Genomic DNA, 12,908 nt, shown 5'->3' on the forward strand with positions numbered 1-12,908 from the left:
TTTATAGCATCTTACTTATATAATAGTATTTTATGTCTTTCTTATTAAGAAAAATAAAAGAGATTTACAAATGTTTCTGAAAACTAGTATCTAAATGACTTTCTTTACAGTTTTTTTCCATTAGGGCTTATTTCTTTCTTAAGAGATGGCCTATTTTTCTTTTTCATTTCCTTCCTCAAAGGAAGCTTAAATGACATAACCTCCTGTGATCCTTGCCTAATACAGGTTTGATGGAATTATTTCTGCCAAACCAACTCACACAAAGAACACTGTATATGTGCTTTAAATGTCAGGATGTGTAGACAGAGGGCTCTAAAAATATGCACTTTAAAAGTACACCAATTTAACTTAAGGGAAAACTTGTATATGAGAATAGATATGTTGTCTTTATGCATTTGGGATACTGTGGTTAGATGATCACTTTCTTGGACAAAAAAAGACATCTTTCAGGGATTGTGCAAACTAAGTGCATTCTCAAAACACCACATTTAAGGAAATGTTATGCAAAACAAAATTGTGTGTGTGTGTGTGTGTGTATGTGTATGTGTATATTTGGGTATATTCTGTATAACTGAGTTGCTAAGCTGCAACCCTGGACCCATATATGTCTCTGGACCAAATAAGATCTACAGTCTGTTTTATAGATAAAGATCTATCAGAGGAGACTCACAGTCCTTCCTTTATATATTGAAAATGGCTATATTTTTTCTATGAAGATAAATTTGGGTCACTGTGATAGACCTCATGAAATGGCAAGTCAAGAGTATTTATTATCTGGCTCTTAAAGAAAAACAAACTCCCTGTCCCTCATCTCAAATATAAAGTGTAGAATACTGTGTAACTGTAGACTGACAAATTTCATATGGATTCAATTATAATCTTAAAACAAATTACAGTGTCAGGTAAAATTAATATTTCATCAGATACCAATATACTGGTTTTCAACCTGGTATCTGTTCGCTGATGATTCCTTAGATATTTTACATCCTCCTGTTCCCAGCTCTACTAAATAATTGCCAGAATTTCTTACTTTTTATATCATTCTGCCTTTGTGATCCTGGGCCTATGGACATGAACTGTATACACTTTGTTGAGAAAAGGAAAAATATAGACAGAATGAAACTATCATCTTAAGAGTCCATAACTGGGCAGATAACTTTTCCTAATGATTGTTTAATTCATGAACTTGAAAAGAATGACCCAAGATTCTGTCACAGTGGTCTCTACTGAACCCATTTCTACTTAAGCCCATTTTAGTAGTAACAGGTGAAAAGGCAGATAGAACACTTGTCCAACTTACAGCTGACATAAAGCAGAGAGGATGAATAAGACAGGAGATGACAGAATCAAATTTCAGGAAAAGATGTTAAAGTCCGTGGAAAATAGGCAGAAACTCACAGGAAACTCTAACAAAGACTGGAAATAGTTTTGTTTTTAGTTATCAGAACAAAAGCAGCAGGTGAAATGATTACTGAAGCAATCCACATAAATTCATATAAGAACAAAAGTCCATTCAAGTCATTTAAGTGTACTGGATGTTTTCACGGCAGGTGCTGTGCCAGGTAATGTAGATATAGCATTAAATAGATACGTGTGCAGCAAACATAGTACCCTCACTATGAAAATTGAAATGTAGGTGTTGAATGAATTATTTAGAGATGGGATAAATTCAGGGATGCAGAGCACCATGGAAACCTATAAGAGAACCTGTCCTAACCTGGAAGTAAATATTGTATGCATATGTGTGTGGAGAGGAACAAAGGAGAGCCAGAAATTCACCTAACAAGTGATTACTCAATATCTGTCTTGTGTCAGGAAAAATACCAAGTACTGGATAACAGTATTGAAAAAGCTTTGTCCTTGTTTTTGCTGACCTTAAAGCTTGTATTGAAAGAGAGAGAAGGGGCTAGAGATGTGGCTCAGTGGTCAAGCATGCCCCAAGCTCTATGTTCAATTTTATCACCACAAAACAAGAACAAACAAAGCAAAGGGAAACGAGAGATGTAAACTTAAAGTATATATTAGTTCCTGATGGGAGTTATGAAAAGAATGAAGAGGATGCAAATTTGGCCAGGTAAGCCTGGAGATGCAATATTAAAGTAGGCACTGGGCACTGTGGATATGCTATCTTGTTAAGAGGGATCCTTGAGCAGAAACTGGGTTTTGTTCTAGGACCATTGTAAGTAGATCTGATAGTCTAAAAATCAGGAACGTTTCTTTTCCCCTCCAATTGTTATTCAGGATAGTCCAAGAGACTTAGAAAATAGCAAGGCGGTTGCCACAGCCCTTGCTTACCTCCCCAAACTTGAAGGTAAGACCCACACTTCAGACACAGGACTTGGAGAAATCTAGTTGGAAATAACCTGGATTCCTCTTCTCTGAAGACTAACTCTCATGTTATCAGATGACACTATACAACTGCCTAGGGAGAAAATCAGTCAGTGGTTCTATATAGCTGTCCATGACTGATCCAGCAAACTGTCACTATTGGTGTAGTAGTGGCCCTTTTATCTTCGGGGTAATTAACAGCTGCTAATTGTAATTAAGGCATGATCAAAAGTAGGGAACTCCTGTGTGGTACTGTAAACATAGCCAAATACACATGGCTGGAGAGGTCATAGATCTTAGAGGGAAACCCACTTTTGCCACATTTTTAGACTAATGTAGTTTCTTATTTTATTCTAAATATGCATCATTGTTTTTAAAGACAAATGTGCCTTTTACCTTTCCTCAAAGAAGCTTCTTTTTTCAACAGATGGAGACTATTACAAAGTTCCAGAATTGGTCAAATGCAGAGAATAAATGCCTATGAGACACTTAACCCTAAGGGACACATCTTCAAGGCAAGCCCTACATATATGATGAATGCATCTCTCAACTCTCACCAGAGAAGTTTCTTTATACAACAGATGGTGATTAACGCAGAAACCCACAAATGGCCAATGTGCAGAGAACAAGAGGCCACAGAGTCCTTTTTCCTGAATAAGACACCTACTCCAAACCTCTGCCTCCCAAGGCTCAGGGATCTTGTGGAAGAAGAGACAGACTGTAAGAGCCAGAGAGGACTGATGACCACCAGGAAACAGGGTGTTCCAGATAGCTGGTCAGATACTCATTTGAACTCACAGCAAAGGAGGCAGCATGCAGAAGTCCTATGCAAGCTCAAACCTGAAAAAATCCCAGCATTAATGATGGGAAAATTGTTAATAAATCCCAACCCAACCTAAGGAACTTTTGTCAATTGACGGCTTCTAGAAGGGGAAGAGACAGTGCGTTAGGGTGATACTCTTGGTGGGACAAGTGGATAGACTCGCACTTAAGGACATTTAGAGAGAAAAATCAAACTCTATATAGACCATATTATATTTTTAAGGGAGTATATTATATTGGGCATGGAGCAATTGGGGAGATGTGGGAGGAGATCTAAATACCATCAAACTATATTGTATGAAAAATCACAAAAAATTCAATAAAAATAAAATTATAAAGAAATTAGGAGCATTCCTGGGAATATACTTCTTTAGTAGAATGCTAGGCTATCATGTGTAAATTCTTGGGTTCCATCCCCAGCTCTCCATAAACTGGGCATGGTGGCACACATCTGTAATCCTAGCACTTGCAAGGTAGGAGGAAGAGGATCAGAAATTAAGGATCACCCTCAGGTACATAGCAAGTTAGAGACCAGCTTGAACTACATGAGACCCTGTCTCAAAAACAAAACAAACTCCCCCGAAAACTTAGGGGCCTTAGCTGACTTTTTAGTTATATGAAATCTTGTTAGCCTTGTTTTTCATCTTTGGAAGCAAGACAGTGAAAACAAAACAAAACAAAACGAAAAACAAATCCAACAATCGGTGACTAGTATGTTGGGGAACACCACAAACATCCAGTTAGTTGAAAGCTGCTCACCTGGAAGAAAAGATAAAGCAGGACTTAAAAGTTCAGTGTTTAGAGACCATAGCAACATTATGTTGGGTCACAAAAACTGGGTCTCTCTCTCTCTCTCTCTCTCTCTCTCTCTCTCTCTCATAGCTTTCAATATCCTTTCCTTGTTCTGCACATTTTGTGTTTTCATTACTATGTGATGAGGGAGTTTCTTTTCTGGTTCTGTCTATTCAGTGTTCTGTAGGCCTTTTATACTGTGATAGGCATCTCTCTCCTTAGATTTGAAAAGTTCTCTTGTATGATTTTGTTGAAAATATTTTCTGTACCTTTGATTTGGATTTCATTTCCATTTTCTATACCTATGATTCATAGGTTTGGTCTTTTTGTACTGTCCCAGACTTACTTCCCATTCTGTTCCTGAGAAATATTTTTTTTAGATTAAACATTTTCTTTGATTGAGTGACCAATTCCTTGACCTTGTCTTCAGGCCTTGATATTTCTTCTTCCGTCTGATCCATTCTGTTGGTGAAGCTTTCCTCTGAGCTGATTTATTTATTTTACTGATTTTCTTGTTTCACGTTTTAGTTCAGTTTGGCTTTACCTCAGAAACTCTTTTATTAGATTCAATTTTCAAATACTGAATTGCTTTATTTCCTCCAACTGTTTGTTGATGTTTTCTCTATCTTCATTCCAAAATTAATTCACATCCTCCTTGACTTCCTTGAAAGTACATATAATTGCTATTTTGAAATCCTTGTCTTATCCATCACGTAAGTTGCTCTCTTCAGGGAACACTGTGATGGGGGTGCTAATTTCTGGAAGAAACATACTGATTTGTTTATTCATATATTTGTGTTCTTTAGTGGGACCTAGGTATCTAGAGAGGTGTACTGGTGGTGTTTCTTAGTATGGATATCTGGTCTCACCTTTGTTCAGTAGGTGTTTGGAACTTTGCTTACTATTATTCCAACTTGTCAGGTTGTGGACCAGTTGAGTGGTGCTTAGGGTTCAATCTTAAGGCAAATTTGTGTTGATGTGTGAGTGGGGTGTGAGAAGCATTCCCAGCATAGCTAGTGATAGATGGAACTCCCGAGCTCAGGAGCGAACTTCCTTTAGGGTTAGAAAATTCTTACTGCCAGTATTTAGAAGTCCATGGAGTGCTCACCACATTCTACAGGTGATCATTTTGTGGCAGGGGCTGGGGTCACAGTGGTAATGAGTATTGCTCCTTGGAGACCTGGTGTAGAATACTACACCATCCTCAGGTGGAGCTGTGTAAGTTGAGGCACAGGCTGGGGGAGCCTCCCAGGAGTCAAGGTCCCAGGATATCACGTGGTCCACAGGCAGCAAGGTTGGTGGAGCACCCAGTGGGCCAGTGAACTCTTTCTGGGGTTTCTTAGCTGGGGTTGGAGTTTCAGGATGCCACATGATTTCTGGGCAGTGTTGTGGGTTGTATGGCTCTATACTTAGTAACTGACAAAATTCAGACTAGAGCCAGCTCCACTTTTTGAAGCACTTCCCCAAATCACCTAACCTGAGTTCACGTTGTATAATAATCCCTTTCTCACATCTCCTTACTGAAATGTTCCACAATTTCTATGGGATTGTATCCTCTTAGTGAAAGAGCAAGTAAACCCAATTATTTTGAATCATAGCTATATTTGTTTTCTTATGCCAGAAGGTATTAACATATCATTTGTTTCTCAAAGTAGCTTAAATACACCCTCTTTTAAGATGAATAAAACAAGGCTGTGAGATGACAAGTGTCTCAGACTAAGTTAGTTGTTGAAATTTGATAAATGTATATTCTATGCTTACTATTTAAGCCAGGAAAAGTAGACTAATTGTTTTAAATTAGTGTAGTTTTTTATGTATTTTATCCCAATGCTCACAACACACATATATGATAAAATAAATAATAAATAGAATTAAAATAAATAATTTTTTGAGGGCACATGCTGGTGAAGAGAACAGGGCCTGAGACAGGTGCTGTTCAAGCACTTCGATGAGCTTGGATACATTCTTTTGACCACCTCCACCATGTCTGGAGGCAGTGACACTTAAAAAAGATGATCACAGGCCCCTTGTTAAGAGTGCTCTGTTTATAAAGCTGACAGAGGTATGCATGTGACATTGAGCACATTATTAAATATTCTGTGTTTCAGTTTCCTCAGGAATAAAATGAAAATAACAAGTACACCAACCTTATAGAGTAATTGTGAGGATTGTATTAGCTAATACATGACCTCTAGTTACTATGTGTTAATCAGGAAAAGCTTAGTAAATGTTTTATCCATTCAGTCATGATTCATAGTGAAGTTTTGAAAGAGCCATAATCTTTCCTTATTTTAAAATAGGCAGCTCGGGGCTGGAGAGATGGCTCAGCAGTTAAGAACACTGACTGTTCTTGCAGAAGACCCGGGTTTGAATCCCAGCACCCACATGGCAGCTAACAACTGTCCATAACTCCAGTTCCAGGGGATCCAACAGCCTCTTCTGTCCTCCGCAGTTATTGCACGACACAGGCACACTTACCTACATTCAGGCAATACATATATACACATAAAATAAAAATAATAGATATAAAATAATTATAAAATAGGCAGCTCTAATCAGAGAGGTCTCTCAAAGAAAGAGCCATAATAGGCAATATTAGGTTTCCTCTTTGTTGAGTAGTCATCTGAGATAGGAGGAGGGGTAGAAGGACAGAAAGATGAGATAGTGTGCATTCTCTGAGCCCTCCTCTCAGATAGAACTAAACAGTCCCTGTCTCCATGTGCCCTCCAAGGAGTTAGTCTGAGCCGTAGTCTCATGTGGACTGGGGTTTCTCCCATCCTTGTGTCCCAAGTGACCTAAACTTGACTGTTTTGACTCCAGAGACTCTGGCTGTGTGGATAAGACTAACCAATGAAGAGGAAAGGCTCCTAGACCTACCCACCATCTCCCACACATGCTGAGCACAGCAAAGTGGTAACAGGAAATGTTTTGTTGTTTGTCATAACTTAACAATCTGTATGGATCAAGGATCTAAAAGTAGGGCAGGTAAGGGGTTCAAAAACCTATTATTTTAAAATCAGAGCATGGGGTCAGTAGAGACATGACTAATGAAACTCTTAGAAAATGTAGTTTGTAGCATTTAGAGCATCAGATCTGGAAGACTTAAAGGTCCATTCCTATTTCATTCTTAAGAGACCAGTTACTGCCTACTTTATTGAAAGACAAAATGTTGCTCTTTGTGATGCCACAGACAGGCTAAGTATTGGGACAGAATTTATAACATACAAATTTCTGGAAAAAAATCATGTAATCTACATGTAGGAAGTGTGTCTAAGAACTAATGAAGTCCTTTGAGCCCTTTGGGGAGCAGGTATACTTGCCAAGATTGAATCTGGAGACAGCTTTACCCAAGTTCTTCAGTGGCAGTATTAAGCATTCTTGGTAGTGTAAGAATTAAGTTTCCATAGGTCTTCAGTGTGGTTCTGAAATCATTCCATGCCTATTTGACCTTTCCTTGGCTGCACATGCATTTGACTTTAGACAAGCTCATTTGCAGAAAAAGAAACATCATCTAAAAATTCCTTAGACAAAACAGACAATAAAAATATTACTTTAATTTCTTTAAGTTGAGAGTAGTAAAAGATAGATCTTTAAACAGATTAGGAGAAATGGGGCCAAACTAAATTTGAGTTGTTAAGATCACTTGAATGCATTGATCTTAAGATACCAAGATCTCAGGAAGGATGTGTTTATGTTCAAGTGGAAAGACATAACTTAAGTTGGGGCAGGAAAAACTGTAATTGCATACAAGAACCATGAATTCTATGCTTGTCACGTTGGTCGTTTTTACAGGAATATGTACTAATGATTGGAGTGCCTTCACTTGCTCTAAAAGATTTTACCAATTTATGAGGAAGATAAATTCATTGTAAGGTAAGAACATTATATTAATTATGCATTCTAAATGTTATGAAGATATAAAAGAGGGAATAAATAACTTTTTCTCTGAGAAAGTAAGGAAAGCTTCATTAAGGCGTTAACATTTGACCTGATTGTGAAGTACAAAACATGGTTCCCAGAATGAGGAAGAGGGATAAGCACTAAGTCAGAAGCACATAACCACTGGGGACAAAGGTACGCAAACTGCCATTAATAACCACTGGGGGCAAAGGTACGCAAACTGCCATTAATAACCACTGGGGGCAAAGGTATGCAAACTGCCATTAATAACCACTGGGGGCAAAGGTACGCAAACTGCCATTAATAACCACTGGGGGCAAAGGTACGCAAACTGTCATTAATCATAAACTACGGCTCTCGCTTCTGTCTCTTGTAATTGGAGAGGTGAATATATAGTCTCTATAGAAGAAATTTAAGAAGAATCTCTGTGATACTAATTGCTTTGTATGAATTCAACATAGTACAATATCAAAGGGCATTTGACCATAGAGGGACATTTGGAGTTCAGTGAGTGTTGTGATTTGAAGGGAGGTATTTGGAATACTAAATAATAAATTAGTTTGATTAAATAATTAATTTTTACTGACTGTTCCTATTATGATATCCATTACACCAAGGATTAGAGTAACAAAGATAAAAAGAGATTGCAGTTTGTAAGTGTGGTGACTAATCGGGACATCCCTCCTCAAGTGAAGCCCAATCTGCACTGGGCACAGTGGCTAACACTGTTGACCGTTTTCATGCACTTAAAGTAGCACGGCCTCCCTTCGCCTCGCTTATTCGAACTTTTCTCCATCTCCCCTTTTTTTCTGTTTCCCTTGCTTTGCCTTCTCCTTTCATTTTCTGTACATTGTTCACATTATTCTTGAAAACAATATGAATGTCTAGCACATTTTTAAATGGAATTTCACCAGATTATCTGTCTAAACCTTACCTGGGTTATCTAGTATTCTGAAAATACAGGAGGATTTACTTATCTACTTTATCATCTCTAATTTTAAACTTGCATTATCTCACTGAATGTGTTAATTCTCCAACTTATTTTCCTGTCAGCAGGACCCATAGGCACTTTTACACATCTGTATCTGAGTTTCTTGTCAGATAAACTGTTTCAGCAGTGTTAATAATCTGTCTACACCTGATCATATCACTCATTTGTAGATACTCTTTAGTGGCACCTTGCATCTTTGGAGATAGGGCCCCAGATAACTGGGTGAGGTTTCACAGTGCCTTTTCTAGGTTCCTTGATGCTCAGGAGAGGTAGTATTTGTCCAAAGTGTTCCTTTCCTTCTGTGCTTGATTCTTACTCTGCCTATGTAAGTTAGCACAAGGGCTTCCATTCCTACAAAACCCTTTCCAGTCACCCTGGTATGAGGAATGAGCCCCTTGCCTGGCACATCAGTGTTTTGTGTTTCATGGGTTACCTTAAGAACACAGATGAATGTAGCTACCTGAGTTAAAGAGGCTGTAGAAGTTCAGTCATCAAGGATTGCACCTTGATGAGTTTCCTATTCCTTTTACCTGAAGCTTGTTTGTACAATAAATAATTATATATTTGAACTAAACAGTAAGAAAAGACTTGCTACATCATTCTCATATGCAAATTCATCATTTTATTTGACTAATAGAAAAATCCATGTATGACCTGGAGGAGGCATAGCATGTTTGGAGAAGACCATAACCATATAGTTTAAAGGTAAGCACCATAAAGTCAGAGTGTAGAAATTAAAACTTTATTTCTGTCTGGAATGGGGACACATTCTTTTAATCCCAGCACTTAGGATGCTGAGGTAGGTGGATCTCTGTGAAATCCAGGCTAACTGGGGCTACAGGGAGATCCTGTCTCAAAAGGATATAGCACGTACGTGAAATGGAAAAGTCTCATAATCTTTCCATTCCTGAGTTTTCTCTTGTGTACAATGGGAATTATAATTTTATCTTACTCTTTGAATATATTTAGAATCAGAGATAGGTATTATCTTAAGTTTGAATTAACAGCAGTAGCATTAGTAGAAGTATTTTTTTTATGTTAACTTTCAATTTTCTAGGGAAAAAGTCAAACTTGGACATAGATTGGCAATCCCCTTAATTCAGTTTTTAACCCTCCTGTGTTCACCTCAGCCTCTCATGGATCAATACAACCTTTCAAGCCTGACTGAATTTGTGCTCCTTGGCTTCCCCAACGTTGGACATGTCAGGGGCTGGCTTTTTGTCTTGCTGTTTTTGGCATACCTATTCACCATTGGTGGTAATATGCTCATCTTTTTAGTCATTCGACTGGATGCTGCCCTACACAAACCCATGTACCACTTTGTCAGTGTGCTTTCCTTCTTGGAGTTGTGGTATACAGCCACCACCATCCCTAAGATGCTAGCTAATCTTCTCAGTGAGAAGAAGACCATTTCCTTTGCAGGATGCCTCCTTCAGACATATTTCTTCCACTCCCTAGGAGCCTCTGAGTGCTACCTTCTTACAGCCATGGCTTATGACCGATACTTGGCCATCTGTCGGCCCCTCCACTACCCCTTGGTTATGAGCACAGCACTTTGTGCCAAGATGGCTGCTGGTTGCTGGACTTGTGGATTCCTGTGCCCCATTTCTGAGGTCATCCTGGTCTCCCAGCTCCCCTTTTGTGACTACAATGAAATCCCACACATCTTCTGTGACTTTCCACCTCTCCTGAGCCTGGCCTGCAAGGACACATCCACTAATGTTCTGGTGGACTTTGCTGTCAATGCCTTCATTATCCTTATCACCTTCCTCTTTATCATGGTTTCTTATGGGCAGATCATTGGTGCTGTGCTGAAGATTAAAACGGCAGCAGGACGAAGGAAGGCCTTCTCCACGTGTGCCTCACACCTCACTGTGGTCCTCATCTTCTTTGGGAGCATCATCTTCATGTATGTACGGCTAAAGAAGAGCTACTCGCTCACTCTTGACCGGACTCTAGCTGTGGTATACTCTGTATTAACACCACTGGCCAACCCCGTTATCTATAGTCTTCGCAACAAGGAACTCATTCGGGCCATTAAGAGGACCATCTTCAGGAAGGGGGAGAAAGCTAGTTCGACTCACCATTGACTTTGTACCGAGGCATCCCACCCCTTGCCTAAATGTTCACCTCTTGCAAGCTCTATGTAAATTTCACCTGGCCTTGAATAGCCATCCCATTTGTCGAACACGCTCAGGATTCTATCTCCTCTCACCTCAGAGACTTTACTTACCGGTTTTCTTTTGCTTTCTGAATATTTACATTTCTTTCTTCTTTTGTTTGTTTGGTCTATTTTGAGAAAGGGTCTCCCTGCAGTCCCAGCTGGCCTAGAACTTGCTATGTAGACCAGGCTGGCCTCGAACTCACTGCGATCCGCCTGCCTCTATGTCCCGGGTACTGGGATTAAACGTGTACAGCACCACACCGGGCTTCATTTCTTATTTTCACTTGACCACTATTGTCACCTTTCAGAACACTCAGTGTCTCAAGTCATATTTTTTTAAGCATATACATTTCCTTGCACGCATTTCCATATAGCTAGAGGTCAGTGCTTCTTCCCCTTTTTTTCCAAATTAAACTTCCCAACATAGCCAGTCTATCTCTTTGTTTCACTTATTCTTTCATTCCATTTTGTTCACTTTGAGCCTATTCTAAGATGGCTTTGTTGTAGACTTTCTAGCCAATATTATGCCAAGTTTGATTACTGATATCAAATCCACTGGACCTTTCTTGTCCTCCTTTCTTCAAATCTTAACACACATGGGCAGTCTTTACTTCTTAAAATGTTTGTCTCAGATTTCAGATCATAATTTCCAGTCTTCTTATTTGTCTGATAACTTTCTTAGATTCTCAGAGTTAGTCTTATGATTTTAATTATTATTCCTGTTATTGTGAAGCACTTATAAATTTTCTATGTCTAGAACTGAACAGTCTTTTGAGCTACAGATTATTAATTTCCTTGTCTGCCTATCTCTCAGTAATTTAAAATTCAGTATTTCAAAAGTGAAATAGTCACATTTCTGACCTTGGCAGTTTGATGCTTTTATTTACCTGTATTTGTGACATAAAATTTCAGGAATTATGTTTTCTTCCTTCTGTACTATGTTATGTTCAGAATTAATGCATACCAATCACTTCTTAAAATATACTCTCAAATCTGTTTCTTATTCATTAAAGTATTACTATTCTGGTGTAACTGCCAACACTGAATGAATGTAACAGTAGTCTACCTATTCTTGCTGCTACTCTTCCTCCATTGTATTATGTGTTTCCATATTAAACTTAAATTAATAAGCCATTCCAAAAACTAGGAAAATCTGACAGTTGCACAGAAGATGAATCCAAAGCTTTGCTACACTTTGTAAAGCTAAACGATGTTCTTCCTTGTCTTTCTTTCCACAATCGATCTCTCCATCCTTCCCTAGTGAGCTCACCTTTCCATTGTCACGTTGTCTCTCTTTGCCTTCTCTTGATGTATTAAGATCTTTCTGGTTTCAGAACCTTCATATTGCCCTCCCTCAGCACTTTCTGCAACTCACACCTCCCAAATGTGTATTGACTTAACTATCATTTACAGAAATGGTCCCTGAACCAAGAGTAGGTGAGGTTTACTATAGGAGTCCTATCCAGGGACATGCATTCTGAATACATTTACGAATTCTCCAAAACTTGGAGAGTTATGGCCTTCTGTGTGCATCTCACTCTGTTGTATAAGAAGCTTCGATGGTGAGAGTTCAAGGATGCACTAGTTGACTCTCTACTCCCTGGTCTGCTATGTTCCAGACCTTAGGTGTAGAGGTTCCACTGTAGATATGTCACTTAAGACTGGGTATCTCTCAGACATATATTCTTTGTGTGTGAACAGTTGTGGAACTCTGCAGTAATCTCCATCTGTTACAAAAAGAAGTTTCTTTGATGAATGGTATATGGAGTACTTGTCTGTAAATATAAGGATCCATATTTAGTATATGGCAAAAAATTTCATTTGTCTAGAGATATGACAGAGATAGGGTTTTCTCTAGGATCGATGACCTCTCCAGCCATATGTATTTGCTGTGTTTACAGTGCCACCCAT

The 12,908-nt window shown here is 38.7% G+C and overlaps 1 protein-coding gene across 1 annotated transcript; it reads left to right on the forward strand.

The window, feature by feature from the left end:
- Positions 1-9,969: 9,969 nt before the first annotated feature.
- On the forward strand, positions 9,970-10,923 carry LOC103740256 (olfactory receptor 6N2). The gene has a single exon (XM_008840850.1). The coding sequence runs from the start codon at positions 9,970-9,972 to the stop codon at positions 10,921-10,923; it is 954 nt and encodes a 317-aa protein (XP_008839072.1).
- The last annotated feature ends 1,985 nt before the right edge of the window (positions 10,924-12,908 follow it).

Source organism: Nannospalax galili, unplaced genomic scaffold (genome assembly GCF_000622305.1).
Source record: "Nannospalax galili isolate Female #2095 unplaced genomic scaffold, S.galili_v1.0 scaffold579, whole genome shotgun sequence".
Lineage (NCBI taxonomy): Eukaryota > Metazoa > Chordata > Mammalia > Rodentia > Spalacidae > Nannospalax > Nannospalax galili.

Bases quoted from the DNA above. Each gene is read 5' to 3' on its own strand.
- LOC103740256 (XM_008840850.1), top strand. From the start codon at position 9,970: ATGGATCAATACAACCTTTCAAGCCTGACTGAATTTGTGCTCCTTGGC.